At 37.3% G+C, this 17,637-nt stretch overlaps 1 protein-coding gene across 1 annotated transcript in view; it reads right to left on the bottom strand.

Annotated features, from left to right (window-relative positions):
- Positions 1-17,637, bottom strand: part of LOC135082444 (unconventional myosin-XVIIIa-like) — a 138,585-nt gene that overhangs the window by 106,498 nt on the left and 14,450 nt on the right. The window contains exons 2-3 of the mRNA XM_063977239.1: positions 10,244-10,426; positions 2,084-3,316 (exon numbers count right to left, since the gene is read on the bottom strand). Of these exons, the coding sequence (XP_063833309.1) occupies positions 2,084-3,316; positions 10,244-10,414 (1,404 nt within the window). The 5' untranslated portion in view covers positions 10,415-10,426. The remainder of the gene's footprint in view (positions 1-2,083; positions 3,317-10,243; positions 10,427-17,637) is intronic.

Raw genomic sequence — 17,637 nt, 5'->3', positions numbered from 1 at the left:
GCCATTTGGCTACGGAACCCTAAATACCGTATCAAAATCTGTTGCATAGTTTTAAAGATCTAAGCATACATAGGGACAGACAGACAGGAAAGCGACTTTTTTTTATAATTATTATGTAGTGATGATGGGCATATAGACCAAATAAAGACATTTTGATTTAAGGGGGGGACATCGTAAGAGCCATTCACATTTTTATCAGAAAGTTAATAAATTAATATATTTTATTTAGGTTTTTGAAATCTAAAACAGCCAGGAAATCAAAGAGGCAAACATGATACCTTTGTGATTTTATAGGAATTTTATTGTAAAACACGGTCATATTAAACTTTTATAAAAAAATCCAGAGGTAAATGTTTTTTTTCGAGAAAATTTTTTTCTAATCGTGTTTTCGAAAATATCATCCCATCACACATACGTTCTGTAATACATAATATTGAAAACAGTGCGAAATATCGTCAATTGCAGTTTTCACATACTAAGGGCCCATAATGAAATTAGTATAATGTTTGTTTATGTAATAAAATTTGGTTTGAAATACCTACTGAATTGAATTTTTATTTCTTACTAGCTTTTTGGCTTCGCCCACGTGAAATAAATTGTCACAGCTATGTGTGTTATAAAATATTTAGGTGCTAGCTCTTACACTATATAACTGGCGGCCGCATGTAGCTGCGCGTTGCCGCGAAGAGCAGTGAATGCAAGTGTGGTGCACTAGATGGCGACACAGTAGCTTCTTGTAGCAGTCAGCCCTATGGCATCAAGACAGTACCGATCACTGACGTATGTCAACAAAACGGTGCTCGACTCTTAAGACAAGCTAAATTACACCATATTGTTGATGACATTGAGCATACATTTTTTTGAATACCTTCGCGAAGAAAAACTTCTGTACGTAGTACTTATTATTATTCTGTGGTAGTAGTCAGTAGATTTAAAAGTTATTATACCTACTTTAATGTAATAAATAGCTTATCAAAATAATAGCACTAATCTTTTACTTTCTGTCGCAGTCAAGACAATGCCACACTTCCACTTGATACAAACAATATGAAAGGAATTAGTTGTTCATACTAAACAATAGTGTGCGTATTGTTTCACAGACAAAGCAAAAACAATTAACCCACATTTAGGAGAACGTATAAAACAACCGTTTAACCAAATCATCAAGTTTAAGACAAAAACCTGTTTATTGCAAGTTCACACACGCTTTTTAAACTTATGAGAAAGCCGCAAGTTCTTATGGTCTCTTAATAGTTGGTTATGTTGTGAACATTATAATATGAAATTTAGCAAATTGTGTGTGATTTTTTTCTAATCAGATAATGTAACAGTCATTGGCTATCGAAATCCATAATTAAAATCCAATTTAGGGACATAGCGAAGAAATTTAACTAAAAAAATCTAAATAATTTCAAGAACACATTTTCTACGTAGAGCCCTACTCCGAACTCCTCATGTTCTTGTGATTCATTTCGTTGCGGGTCCAATGACAATTTAACTTTCCTGCGGACAAACTTGGCCTTCACTGGTTGTGATTTTATTGGCGGTCAAGCTGTAGATCCTGGCTACACAGGAGTTGCAGCGGTGGAAACGAGAGGTGGGAATAGTCCCGATTGTCTAGTAGTAATTCATAACTATCGTGATGATTTTTTTTAGTTAGTGGTAGTAGTTACCATTGAAGTTTAAAAGTTGTTATTAGAACGGAGTTAGTTCAAAACGTTTATTACATAAATTAGTTTATTACAAATCATACATTTACAAATCATTTCTGACTACACAACACCTGATTGAATGCATCGAAATAGTCACTAGTCACGCTATCCTTAGAGTTTACCGTTTGTTTGTAATTGGTTATTATAACACTCGTATTATTTTAACAAATTGCATTAAATAAATCTTCAAACTAAACGACTATTCGTCAAATTAAAGTTAATTATGAGCCTAATGAATCTGTTAATTTATGTTTATAAAATACATCAAAAAGTTAATCAATTTTTTATCAGTAAAGTTGCATAGGTAACGATGATTGACGTAAGTAACTGAACTTAAACTGACAAATAAATAATTAGAAACTCATACTGACCTTTATAGTGACAGAATCATGGCTGCTCTTGATCAGGTCAATCACGTCTTCCCTACTTTTGCCTTCCACACTAACACCGTTCACTTCCAAAAGTCTGTCCCCGGGAAGGAGCCCCGTCTCACTAGCGCCAGGATAAGATCCAGGTTCAGCTAGAATCACTGCTTTATAAGTCAATTTGCTATTCAGGCCATTCGAAATATTGCCATTGTATTTGCTATCACCGTTTGGAAGTCCGTTCTCCTCATGACCATTGAAATCTTTGATATCCCCTATGAACACACGCTCCTGAACCATAGCCCTTCGAAGACTAAATCCAAAGTCATTCCTAGGAGATTTCTGCCTTTGTATCGTTAGCATTCTGGGCTTAGGTAATTGTAACGGGGTCAGTGACGGTAAAGGCAAATACACATCTTCGAAGTTGCTAGTCCTAGACCATCTATGGAAGCCTTGAGATTCACCAACAGGCGAGGTAGAAAACGGCGGAGTAGCAAACGAAGAGTTCGTAGTCGTGTCGGTTAAAGAATCAGCACTTGGAGACGTGGAAGTGACTCCAATGTAATTGTTTCCGTTCGTCTTTGGTATTTCGTCTACGTCTTGGGTGACAATCGACGGGTTATTCGCATTGTTCTTATAGTTTTTATACTGCGTATCCACCGGACTGTGGATGACCTTCTTTGTGAACATTTGCAGCTGTTGTATGTCATCGCTAGACGACGTGCTTTTCGAAGGTGGGATGCCATAGCATATGACCTCATTCTGCTGCGTATTCCGTGCCAGCAAATTCGGATCTTGACCATTTATGTAGTCCACAGTATCGCTGCTTTGAGCATTGCTCTCTTGAGAATTAGAACTAGTATTGCTTAGACGAGGCCCTTTCAGGATTCCTCGTTTCGGAGGTCGTGGTGGAATCGGAGGTAGATTAGGCGGTTGTCGCGGGCTGTTATTGGCGTTGTTTGGGTTGTTTAGAGAATTCAGCGATGTTTCTGAGCTGTCTGATTGCAGGACGCTGTCCTTTTTAGTCCAGCTGTGGGTGGTGGGGTATCCGGGAGATAGATGGTTATTCTCGTCACTTAAGTTGGAGTTAGACCCCGAGGTAGGTATCAGCGGGTAGTTGGAATAATTGGAGTCTTGTTCCAGGTGAGCGAACAATGAGGCGGTGTAGTCGGCGGTGATGCCGGAGGGTAGTTTCTCCTTTTCTTTGCGTCTGCCCCGTAATTTCAGAGATCGTCGAACCTGTAACAACAAAACAGAATTGAGTAAATGGCGGTAATACCTATCCGGTGGACACGGCCCAATGAGCATGAAGGTCGTACCACAAACAAAATAGATTGGTAAATCTGACGTGCAGAATGGCAGGAGATTAGAATAACGCGTGCGGCGCGCCACTTGTAATCTAATACTTTTTACCTTGAGCAATTAGAGAGCCATTCGCAAATTGCTTTGCTTGCGTATGCATGGATAGAGCAAAACAAAAGGCTGTAATTTATCAAACACTATCACCGGTGCAGATTGTAACTGGCTAGCATAACATTCAGTTCATAATAACACGTGGTCGTAAAGAGATATAGACCTAAGTATTTAAACTATGTAAGGTGTCAACAGAAGACATAAAATTCTAAGTGCGACAGAAGACGCATACGTCATAAATTACGTTTTGCGCGACTTACTGGCAGCTGTGAAGAAACCCAACAAGTTCCTGTAATTGCGAAAAACAGCATTCCATGTCAGCCACACTCGGCCACTCGAAACTCAATCACGAACACCGAAAGTGTTACAATTATGCCGAAACTGGTTTCCGTCTTAATTGTCGGAATCTTATTTCGAGACGGACAAAAAACTTTCTTTTGAATTTTGAAAACACGAGGCGAAACCACTGGAGTCTGACGACGGAGGATCCAAATTACAACAGCAATAACGTTCAATTTAGCTTAATTGGTTATTAATTAACGAAATTCTCCGAGCGCATGCACTCGAGCCAGATGCAATAGATTTGGGGATGGGATGACCTTGACTCTATCGATACAATTGGATGACAACGTGAAACGGGAAGACTTACATGCACTATAAAATATCTAACTCGATTAAAACACGAGTAAAGTCGATTAGTAACAGTCAAAACGCTAAACCATCTAAACATTATAAATAGATAATCTCTTCTTAAAAAATTTAGGAATTCAGTTTCATTCCATCAATTAAATTGTATTCAACACTTTTCGTCTATCACAGCAGTTTATCACCACAACTCTCACAGTCATTGTACTCACAAAGTCACAACACATCAAGCAACACTGGCATCTTATGTGGCTGTAAATAGGAGATATTTTGCAGAAAACAGCATAACCTGATGTGCATTCGATTGTACAGTACGTTGATTTAACTATACCAGAGCGCTGAGAGCCCATCCAATCATCTTGAAACCACTCGACTCGAGTTTATACAGCTCCTCCATCGCAGACAGCCAATCATAGACCACACATGACCTAGCACCTCGAGTCCTCAGCACTGCACTAACAACAGCCAAACAATGATAATTGGCATGTTGTTTAGTTTGTAAACAGAAAATCAAAACAGCTGAGGATCAACAAACATCGGTGATTAGAACGAACTCAAAATGTTAAACGGGGCATTGTCTACTAAGAAAACGAAGAGAAAGGCAGCAGAAATTAGCACTGCTCAAATCTTGACCAGTGAAGATACAAAAGGGATCAAAGTTATTCCCGGTTTAGGAAACTACAATGCAAAAGGTCAAACTTTTAACACCCCTTTTTCTGATAGGGGTTAAAAATTAATAAAGACGAAAAACAAAAGTAAGCTATAAGGTGGACGAAGGTGCTTATTATGAAGGAATGACGGGACTATAATATGGAGAGATTTAGAATGTCATTATTACCGAAGAAAGGAATGCCAGTTTGATTGATGACATCCCAACTATATTTATTATTATTATAAATGCGAAAGTAACTCTGTCTGTCTGTCTGTCTGTCTGTCTGTCTGTCTGTCTGTCTGTTACGCTTTCCCGCTTAAACCTCGCAACCGATTTTGATGAAATTTGGCATAGAGATAGTTTGAGTCCCGGGAAAGAACATAGGATAGTTTTTATCCCGGTTTTTGAAACAGGGACGCGCGCGATAAAGTTTTTCTGTGACAGACAAAATTCCACGCGGGCGAAGCCGCGGGCGGAAAGCTAGTTATTAATAATAGTGTCTGGTGCATGTGGAAGTTCCAAACACAAAAAATACATCCCAGATCGCAATCCCACGTTGACCCAATATAATGTTACAAATGCACATCAAGTAGCCTGCGAACCTCTCCCATCGTACTCTCTCTAGCCACCGAAGTCACCGAACACCGGCTGTGTTCACCAACCGTGACCATTCAAATAAAAAAAACAGAAGCTACACCGTTAACGTATGCGCCGTCATTGTCCGATCTTCAAACAGCCTAATCTATGTATACTAATACTTCAGATAAAGCTCAAGAACTACTGGACCGATTTAAAAAAATCTGCCAAAACGGAAAAAATCATCGATTTTCACGCGTAGAATTCGCGGGCACAGCTGGCAGCTAGAACCAAATATTCCACGAATTCGGTTTATTGACAGTTACCAAAGCATTTGTTGACATAAACACGGTAAATTGTCTAATAGAACATGACACAAATGGTAATAAATCAGCCAACTTGATAGCTGAAGCATAACGGCAAATGATTTGTGAGACAGTTTTCAGGTAACTGTATTTTATCCGTGATTCGATTTCAATTTATACAAATAGATTGCACCATACAGTTTACAGAGACTATTATGTCATTTTACCACTCGACGGGTTTATTATCGAGTTTATGTAAGAATATTACACGTAGAGCTATTATTATTAAACACTAGTACGCTGTTTAGGCAGCCAGGTGACTTGAATTTAGAAAAAATTTCCCATCCAAAATTTTCCGGAAATTTTCCTTTTCAGAAATTTAAAAAACAAAAATTTAAAAGACGAGGAAAAGTCTTTGAGACCCCTGCCCTATTTGCTGTAGAAACCAACTGTTAATAAAATTATAAAGACATTTGGTAAAAGTTTGGACACGCCCAAAATTCAAATATTGTGATTTCAAAATCGTTATCTAAACTGCAATCAACGAGGAAGGAACAGGTGTTTATCTAAACATACATTTCAATCTTACAGCAATAACGCTTATCTTGGTCATTGAATCTTGGACCTCCAATGCTCTGTTATCGCTAGCGGTCAATTACCGAGATAACAAGTTGTTGAGAGCGATGCTGATAACACGGTGGTCGATATCGATGATAAGGTCTTGTATGCGATAATAATTGACAAGGATAATCGTTTAAGTACTTAAGAAGTTACTGAAATTACCGACTGTATCAGATAGGATTTGAATCTGATGAGAATTTTCTGTATTCGTTAGATAACCTAGTATTTCTTTAGAATTAGGCATACTTATTCAAATTTTAGTCTAACCCCGATTCAGTTTTATGTAATCGAACGTTTTGTAATCAACGATCGATTTTGCAATTTTAACTAATTGCCACATTAGTAACCAAAAATGCAAAATGCATTTCGATTTCCGACATCGCTAAGTTATTAGTAAGTCTGAATAATTAGGTGCTACATCAGGATCTTAAATTAGCTACATATTTATAAACAAAGCAAAACAAAACCCGCCGTTTTAAAAACAAAACATTTGCCCGCGGCTTTGCCCGCGTGGATTTTGGTAGGACCTTACAAAGAAAGAGTCTGCTAATGATCAAATCAGGAAGTTAGTCCTACTGTCCTATGACCAACGCCCGTTCATTTTCTTACGATATCATACGTGTATGCTAACTTTTTCCAGTTGCATCGCCCGAATTTCTTTCTGTCACAAAAATACCTATGAAAAAATTCCAAAGCCAACATTAGTTTGGATTAAATAAATAAACCTTTATTGTCACCATAACAAAAAAGAAACACACATGAACACAGTTTAACTATTAAGAACAAGGTGACAAGGGCATCCGGCTCAGCGTAAGCTGTACGGCATTAGGTCCATGCAGCGCTGGTTTTCAGCCGGTGCCAGTCTTATATGCACGTACTACAGCGTACATGGTAGGTGCAGTGATATAAAAAGAGATAAAAAACAAACCAAAAAATCTCACTCATCATTACTTCTTATTCCAAATCGAATAAGAAGTAATCCAAACAAATGTTTACACTACCCAAGCCCAGGACAGACTGCCCTGGGCGCCGCAGAACAAGGAGAGCCGACCCCAATGGGAAATGTCTAAGAAAAAGAAGAAGAATCCATTCACCTCCTAGAACAAACTCACAAACTTTACCTCTAAATTATTGATTGACCCAATGACTCATGCAAAGAAAATGCACAGCTTTGTAGCTAAGGAGGCTAATCAAGCAAATGCCACTTGCATTCAGAAGATGTTGAATGCCACGGCGATGGTGCAATCCACCCCGCTATGACCTATTGCGACAGAAAACGAGTAAGTCGGTGAGATCATATCTATTCTGTTTATCCAAATATCGTAGAACTGGTATTTGAATGCCGAATTGTCGAGGATCTAAAATACTAGCTTTTGCCTGCGACTTTGCAGGCGTAGAATGATAAAAATTACAACCATGTTCTATTCTGATGACTAAAAAATTGTAAGGTTTCATCATTTGTCCAGTCGTTTTTGGAAAACATGCATCCAATCCCAAAGTAACAGCATAGTACGAGTACGTCGTCTGTGCACTTAAGAATTAAAATATTCCAAATATTAAATTCAAATTGGCTTGAATTCATACCCAAAGAATAGAGTTTTATGATCGTTTTCGTATAGAACCTAAGAATACGTTTTCGTATAGGTAATCACGTAATAACAATGCCGTCCTGCAAAATTTACTGCAAAACCTGACATTTTCCTCAGACTCTTCAGAACTGACATTGATTTATAATAGAGAGATTTATCTTGGTCTTGGTCCGGTAAATGCAAATCTTGAGATGGTTTGCGTCGTAAATAATGGTCCACAATAATGTTAGACCTTGAGAACAACCCAACGTTAAAACAACCATTGATGTATTTGTTACGGTCAAAGTGATAAATGTGAAAATTATGAATAATCGCCGGTTATTATGAATAATTACCGCATGATTTGGTAAATGTGATTAATATGAGGTCATTTATGTGTGTATAAAACTAAATAGGCGGCTTAGGGGTGGCCCAAGGGCCACCCCCGCCGCACCTTAACCTATTTTTCACTTTAAATCAAAACATTATGTTATAGGCATCATGGAAAAGTAATATTATGCAAGAAACATTCCAAACTCATTATGCCAAATTATATTAATATATGATATCAAAACGTTCAAAAGTTTGGCTGTACACGAGCACGTACACAAGATGTTGTTCTCTTGTATGAAATTTGTTAGTACTAAGGTTGAATTATTAAATAATCACAGTTAAATGTGATTAATTTATCACTTTTACCGCGACTGTCGGTAATTATTCATAATAACCGGTTATTATTAATAATTTTCCATTTATCACATTAACCGTAACATATTCACAATGATAGGTTGGGTTCGATTCCCAGTGGGGGCAAATTTTTCTGCAGTTTGGTTAACTTGTGGCCTAGGATGCGCGCCGCGATAAGCTTTTATCGCGCCATTTTATCGATTTTACGCGATTAACCCATACGTTTGTCGTCTAAAATCATCGATAAGATTTTATCACGGCGCACATCCTAGCCCGGCTGGTTAGGTACTACTACCACCATCTCACACAAGTCTATCGTCGTTCGACAAAATAACTACGAGTATGTAACAGAACAGCATTGTTGTGTTTCGGCAGTCTGTTGGAGGTTAGAAGTAACGAAGTAGTCCTCGGACACTTGAGGTGATGTCACCTCAAGTGCGATAACTTTTTTGTGCTAAATTTGGATAAAGGATTAACTGGATCATGGGGTCCTTAATAAGTGAAGTTAAATGTGAATTATTAATACGTTTTCCAACAAGTACCGATATTGGAAACTTGTGACAGAATTTAAATTGCAGAAGGAATAGCAATAAATAAATTCCTAATCAAGCAAAAACTTTAAATTAGCCAGGTATATGTTACGGTTAATGTGATAAATTGAAAATTATTAATAATAACCGGTTATTATGAATAATTACCGACAGTCGCGGTAAAAGTGATAAATTAATTACATTTAACAGTGATTATTTAATAATTCAACCTTAGTACTAACAAATTTCATAAAAGAGAACAACATCTTGTGTACGTGCTCGTGTACAGCCAAACTTTTGAACGTTTTGATATCATATATTAATATAATTTGGCATAATGAGTTTGGAATGTTTTTTGCATAATATTACTTTTCCATGATGCCTATAACATAATGTTTTGATTTAAAGTGAAAAATAGGTTAGGGTGCGGCGGGGGTGGCCCTTGGGCCACCCCTAAGCCGCCTATTTAGTTTTATACACACATAAATGACCTCATATTAATCACATTTACCAAATCATGCGGTAATTATTCATAATAACCGGCGATTATTCATAATTTTCACATTTATCACTTTGACCGTAACATATACATAATATACAATAATTACTGATACAATCAATTAGTTAATCTTTATTACTGAACTATCAGTTACCTGTCGACGAAAGAAACGTGTACACTTTTTTAAATTATATAAATTGAACATTTAATGTCACGTCCAACATTTATTTAGGCACTTCGACAAATAGTTAACTAAAGATATGTACATAATTTGTCCAACTTTGGTGGGAAACAAATTCATGTATTTATTTATACGGATATGTCACATTTGATTGATGTTTTATCCACAACGAAGAAGCTTTTGGCCTACATCTCACCTTATGGAATAAATGATGATCAGGCATCCGGGACGAAGGTGGTATGATAGTATTTATTACCATGGTATGTTTAGACTGTTAATATGGGTTCAAGGATTACATTATTTTAATTAAAATATTCCTTACTGACGGAATTAGTCTACGACACCTCTGGCGGGTCATCATACCTAAAATCTCACACCAGAATGATTTTTGGTACACGCGCCGTTGACGCACCCTATACAATTTAATCCCAGCTTTTTCAATAGAAGACTAAAAATCATAAATAATTAAAAAATAAGGTAATATCTCACCTCTTCCAGCCTCAAGGGTTCCTCGAGGCCGGCAGCTATCCTCTCTCTTTTCTCCCGCTCTTTCCTCTCTTTCTTCTCTCGTTTCCTCCTCTCCTTGTCGCCGTCTCTCTCCTCGCAGCCGCCGCCGTCGCCGCCCGCCAGGACGGTGGACTTCTTGATGAAATTAAACATGGCGGCTGCGGTCTGTAACAAATAAAAAAGTTGGTAAGTAAAACAGATACTCAAATCCTAATCAAATCTGAAAGTTAATGTAAATAGGCACAATGTTGTTTAGGTATTACAAAAAATGAAAAGAAAGGTGCTAAAATGAAAATTCCTTTGAGTAACACAATAAATATTACTTCAATAAAAAGATCAAAGGACGAGGAACGCCTTGTTTGAAATTTGCTTAATATCCAATATTTTCTTCTGTTTACGTAATAGGAAGAATGAGTTATGTTGTTAATTTAAATCAGACAAATTCCGAAGTTAAGTTGTTATTAGGTATACATTTATATTTCGTGGACATCGTGTCTACATGATATCAGTCTCCCTAGAAAAAGTTTCTGGCAGTTCGGATTTCAAAATAAAATCTGTCATTACATTATTTACCACCAAGTATGTTATCACAATACTTTTTTAACGGAACAGGGCCTTCTCTTATCACCGACCACGGAACATTTCCTCTTCATCACAGATGACGTGGTTTGAATGAGACTTCTGTAATACTCTGGGTCTGTTTCTCAGAGAAATGAGCTTACTCAAACAACTTCTACTGGGCGGCAGACAACAAATAAACGGCGCGTGCGCATCTCAATGCGGGCTTGCGTAAATCAAACAGCAGCCTTTAAAAGCAATAACGTCGGTTTTAGTGCGGCCGCAGCATTGTATTGTGGCCACTTCAATGGAAATAGTGTTTCAGAAGAAATGCAAGAGAAATGGCGCCACAGCGCAGAAATTACCCCGGTAGTAGAATTCTTTATTAGGCTGTGGTCTCCAATAAACGCTCTAGGCCATCGTCACAATACTTACTATAGAAATATACTGTCAATAGGAACGTTTGATGCTGACTTCGTACTCTTTTAATAGGAGTCCGTAGCTTTAGGTCTATTGGCAATGACCTAGCTAACAAACATCAAAAGGGCATCACGGTTTGACCTAAAACCTTGGATTAAACATAAATAAACCTTTTCAGACGTCAAGGATCAAAGCAACTTACACAAGAAACCCATTAGCTCACTCCACAATCGCGTCCCGTTACTCCTCCGAACTATAGTAATGTCATCTAAGTAACTGTTCAACCATGCGATTGTGTTCTAAATCGAACGCGGCATACAAATCGACACGCGTGACATGTGTCAGATGTACACATAATGCATCGTAAATAGGTGGAAATGGGCCAACATGACAAATAAGGGCGAATTACGGACGATCAACAATTTGTCGTAAATCACAAAATGATGTTATCGCAATTTGAGGTCCACAAATTCCATATCTTCTGAGCTTCTGACAGTTGATGATCTAGCAATTTGTATCTGCAACTTCGAAACAAAAATAAACGTTGAGCCCAGTTTTTCGGATTATGATTCACCATCCTTTAATAATTGTTTAATTTTACGCCTGAAGCTAATAAAAATACCTCTGAAAAATATGAACGCTTTTACTGTTATTTTCATGGATTCGATTCAAATAATAATTAAATTAACCATGCTATTATTGAATGAGCTGTCTGCACTGCATTTTAAAATACATGATAGTTTAAAAGTGAAATATAAAAATGTTTAATTTAAGGTTATTTTTTACGGTTTTTATTTCGCACTCTTGGCATCGTTTTAAGGTTCATTTGACTTTCATATTAAGAGAATTTATGCGAACTGAATACAACTTTTGACAAGGTATACGCTGTTTTATGGAGCTGAATGGCTGGCGAGTGAATCACAGGATATTGGCGAGTGCACAATACTTTTGTCCTGATTCATTTATTCGTGAAGAGAAAGACAATCAATGATATCAATGGCAAAGGGTTTTCATTAATAAAGGTAGGTAATAATGACATTGCTTCGTTATTGCTTTAATTTATTTTAGCCAGAAGAGGCTAACACAAATTCTATAGGCACTGGCAATTTACATTTAAATCCGAATTGGAGAGGAGATAATATTTGGATTGGCTATGTACTATGTAGTTGCAAAAATTGTGAATAAAGGGATGAAAGGGAAAATGTACTTTCCCAATGGAAATTCCACAACCGTATAATATGAAAACTTTCCTTATAATTATATTTTCTAAGGCAAATACCGCAAACAATACTCATTCGAAAACCAGCATTACTTCAATATTAAAACATTCTAACACTAAGGCGTAATGAAATGCGTCAACAAGGGAAATGGGGGCACGTCATAACCATCATAACGCTACGTGTCCCGTATTACAATCGGGACTCCCGGTCAGTGGGCGCGCCCTGGATAGCGCTCCAGACTTGGTGACGCCGCTCGCGTGTCAAGTAGGGACTAGGGACTTCGGTGACATTGACGATTCTAATCTAATATCATAATAATTCATTACTCGGTTTTATTTAACTCTGGGGATGTAAAGTTAAGACTAGGCGCAGACCATCGATTTTTAGTTGGCCGATAGTTGTGCCCGATTGTAGATTGTATGAAAAATCTGCCAAATCGAATCGGCGTAATGTGCGCACTTCCATACATGCCCATACTGATCAACTGCCCGACTAAACTATCGGCCGACGAAAAATCAATGGCCTGCGCATAGGCTAAAAGTTTCGCATGTTTGTCCAAAACAAATACAATTAGATTTTTAGAAAAACTGTGATATTTTGTTGACGTTATGACAGCTCTTCTGGTGATTCAGTGTCTATGGGATGGAGTTATTGCTTTCTGTGATCCTATGATCGCTTTCTGACGTTTACCAATTTCAATAAAAATATTATTACCATGTTATCAATACGCTCTCTGATGCTTACCAAATTCAATAGGTACTTTTTTTCCCCCGCAGATCATCGATTTTTCGTCGGCCGATAGTTTAGTCGGGCAGTTGATCAGTATGGGCATGTATGGAAGTGCTCACACTACACCGATTTGATTTGGCCGATTCTTCATACAATTTAAAACACACAACTATCGGCCAACTAAAAGTCGGTGGTCTGCGCCTAGTCTTAACCCATCAGTGTAGGTGACAGGATCAACATTTTCAAATCAGCACAAGAATAAAACAGCTGCCAGTCTTTCAGCAGAAACTAACCAAGATTACCCAGAACTAACACGTGAAGTGTGTGAACTGGCCATCGATTAGATTAGTTCGAAATGCGTCAACACGCGCCTAATGGCTGCCCTAATGGAATTAACCATAATGGGGAGCGGGTTCAACACCCGCCTGTCCAGTAGCTTAGATAGGTCACACTACTCGATGGGATTAAGATAAATATGTTCACTTTTAATTTCGATTTCGATATCAATAACAGTGGTTAGGGAATGAAAAAAAAAACCGGCCAAGTGCGAGTCGGGCTCGCACACCGAGGGTTCCGCCGTACAAATATAGCGGTTTACAATTTATGACGTATTAAATCAAATTACTTACTTGATTCCGTTGCGAGTAGTGGCGAATTTCAAAATATGCGGTATGATTATTTTTTATTTATTTATTTTTCCTATATTTGCATTATAGGTAGGTACCTACCTCAGCGTTTTGAATTTTTGCGTTGATTTAGAATTTCTCACAGTTTAGAGGCAATTAGATTTAAGAAGTGTTTGATATGAATTTCAACTTTAATATCTCTACGCGTTCATGTGAAAAAGGGTAGGTAGTAAGTTTATAATTATTAAAAAAATATTTTATGTCATGTAAGCAAAAATAATATTTTAAATTTTATATAACTTCAAATTTATCATTTTCGCAATTTTTCCATTATCTGTACTATATGTATAACGTTGCTTCGTGCCGAATTTCAAGATTCTGAGTTCACAGGAAGTACCTTGTAGGTTTTGATTCCCTAGCGTGTGACGGAAATTCGTCTAAGGTGTCGGTATAAACTGCTGTATCTTTTGATCGCGTTAACTTAGAAGTTTGATTTTTTTACTTCTTAAAGGGACAATAGATCTAGGTATTTGGTATAAATTTCAATTTGATACCTTTATTCGTTCGTGAGAAATAAGGTAGTAAGTTTCATTTTATTAAAATATTTTTATTATATTATACAACTAAAAAAAAGAAATTTTCGCAATTTTTCCTATATTTGCATTATATGACAATGCTTTATGCCAAATTTCAAGATTCTGAGTTTACGGGAAGTATCCTGTAGGTTTTGATTCCTTTGCGAGTGTCGAAAATTTGTTGAAAATATCGACATAATCGGCTGTATCTTTTGATTGGCTTGGCTTAGAAGTTTGATATTTTCACAGCTTAAAGGGACAATAGACCTGAGTATTTCATGTGAATTTCAGCTTGATACATTCACGCGTTCTTGAGATAAAGGGTCTTGACAGACGGACGGACGGACAACAAAGTGATCCTATAAGGGTTCCGTTTTTTCCTTATGAGGTACGGAACCCTAATTATCAAAGTGTAAATAATATGTCCAGTGCCAAATACACGATACACGAATCACCTCTGACATTTACATTATGCATACCAAGGCAGTATTTGACCACAATCGCACCTGATGTTAAGTGGGATGCAGTCTAGGATGGTACATGGCCCTGTAAGCGCCTATTCACCTCAGATCGTAGAAGTATTTACTCTCGCCTTGAAAAGGCCCGAATATAGTCTTCGGGAAAGACAGCAGCAGGCAGCGAATTCCAGTCCCTAGCTGTTCGCATTATACATTATTTATTATTTAAACTGTCGAAGTTTAAACAGAATCAGTTAGTAAGAAACTATGATGACATTAAAATTATATTCAGTTAGAATATTGTGGTAAACCCACTCAGTCCTGCTAATATGTACAAGCATTCATTTGTATTGTAGCTGGAGGAATCAACAAAAAAAAAGAAAAATGCGTTATGAATGAAAAGGTGAAACGAATCTGAAAAACTCTTTGATGTTGATGTAGTGCGCTATAAAATGGTACAACATGAGTGGTCTTCGACTAATTACCGCGATTCATTTGTTTTTCGTTCGCTTTTCGAAATACGATCACGAACGCCATTTAAACTGCATACGTACTGGCAGCACAGAATATGGCGTCATTGTTACATCTTCGGGTTCGATTGTATTTAGAGCATAAAAACTGCTTCCATCACAGCTCGTACGAGTACGAACTCGATTGTATCATATCATCGCGTGGAACCAGTATTTTCTCGTTAACTATTAATAGCCTCTTTGCTTGACTCATTCAGCCGCTTCATTGAGTTGAATTTATCTTTTTTTAGCACTGATAATGAGACTTCATTGTGTCGGAAAATACTGTTGATGGTAATTATGAGGATTGACTGCACCGTATGGATGTGTTATGTTTAAGTTACATGACGTCATTAAAATATTTTGGTAAATACGCTGATCGTATATTTTATAAAATGTATCATTGCTTACATTGATCTTATTTTGTTTTCAATAATAAAAGTAACTGCACCCGTATCTTGTTTGCAATTAATGCTCTAACTCAGTGTTTTTCAACCTGTGGGTCGCGACCCCCTGGGGGGTCGCGAAGCCTCTATAGGGGGGTCGCAAGAGGTCGTAAAAACTACCTCAGTAAAAAAAAACAGTAAAGTTTTAAAGCTAGATTTATCCGAAATCTAATTATGCAAATTCATAAATGTTGTATAGATTGAAGAATTCGTTCCCTACAACATCTTTGTAAAAGGCATGAAAACAAAAAGCTTGCCAACGGCGTAGGGGTGAACTGGAAAGATAATCAATGACTAATTCTTTTGTTGGTGATGTATTTGATGCCTCCGACTGCATTTGTGAACACTAAGTTGTCTTGTTTTTGTTTTTTTGGTTCTTTTTTGCGCGGTTGGGTTTTTTGTTTATTCAATAATAATTTTATTTTAATCTTTTTAGTTAAATAACGTGCATTTTTGTAAACTACTCAAAAAGCCCTTTATTTTGATAAATCACTGCGTAAATTTTTGGGGAAAAAAAAATATTTTTAAGACATTATGGCGCCTAAAATCCGCCATTTTGATTTTTTTCAACTTTAATATAGCTAGTGTCACTCTCACGATTAAGACGAATCTAACGACATCACTCAAGCTAAAATCGGTCAAGCCGTTTAGGCTGTAGGCCGTGCCAAAGAAATGTACATACATACACTCGAAAAACATAACCCTCCTTCTGGTGCAGTCGGGTAAAAAGCGAACGGTCGGGGGGTCGCCAAAAATTTTTTCATGCTAGGGGGGTCGCGTCATGAAAAAGGTTGAAAAACACTGCTCTAACTTATCAAGAATATTTTAAGTGATAGCATTTCTTCTGAATAGGCAATAGGCATGTACCTATTTACAACTTCTGTCCTACTATGTGATATGCTGGTGACTCTACAAATATAAATAACTCCAAAATGAGTGCGGGACCATCTTTGGGGGAGGCCTTTGTCCAGCGTGGACGGCATTTGGTCGAAATGACACATCTAAATATAATCAGCTCGTATACAGATTACAGACCCATCAAAGGCATAGCCGAGATGGCTGAAGGACATAGGTCAATAAATACATACATACATAAATAAATACACATTGATCAAAGCAAGCGGGACAGCTGATTCTAATCATTTATCAACCATAGACCAAAGAAGTACAGTCAGTTTATTCACTCCGACACGCTCGTCCCGTTAATCCGACGTGATCGGAATTAGTTGAGGTATTTTATACTATACTGTTTTTGAGCCATTCGCACGCTTCAAGAGTTTGTATGAAACGGTACCTCGTATGTGAAAAATAAGCTTTGTCGGTTTTTGAAGGCAATAACCGCTTGTGTGTTGGCGTTTCTAGTTCTATATGTTATTGTTACTTTTACTGGTTTGAGATTTGACCATTCATGGTTTGCTTTTACCTCTACTGCCTCTACCTACGATCAATATGGAATTGGAAATCGAGGCCTATGTTCAGCAGCAGTGGACGTCCTATGGCTGAAATGATGATTCTGAAGTGTTCAATAAGTTAAGCAAAGGAGTTGTGCGACTCCGATTGATTGAATCTTCCAAAAAAAAAAATCGATGTCAACTATTGGGCGGTAGCCAGAAGCACAAAATTCAGCACAATAATAAGGAAACTGTGTTACGCTGGTATACCTACGTAACCCCCGTTTTAACTTTTAACTTTCAATAGTTTTAAGCCCGAGTACCTTGAGTGAGATCAGAAGCTATTAAACTGAAGCAAGGTATTAAGTAAGAGATTCCTCGTGAATAAAAAAAGTAAACATGAATCAGCGAGACAAGTTATTCAAATTTTTTACTCAAATTTAT

The sequence above is a fragment of the Ostrinia nubilalis genome, chromosome 21 (genome assembly GCF_963855985.1).
Source record: "Ostrinia nubilalis chromosome 21, ilOstNubi1.1, whole genome shotgun sequence".
NCBI classification, from domain to species: Eukaryota; Metazoa; Arthropoda; class Insecta; order Lepidoptera; family Crambidae; genus Ostrinia; species Ostrinia nubilalis.
Note: the sequence above shows the minus strand (reverse complement) of the source record. Positions and strands in the feature narration are given on the sequence as shown.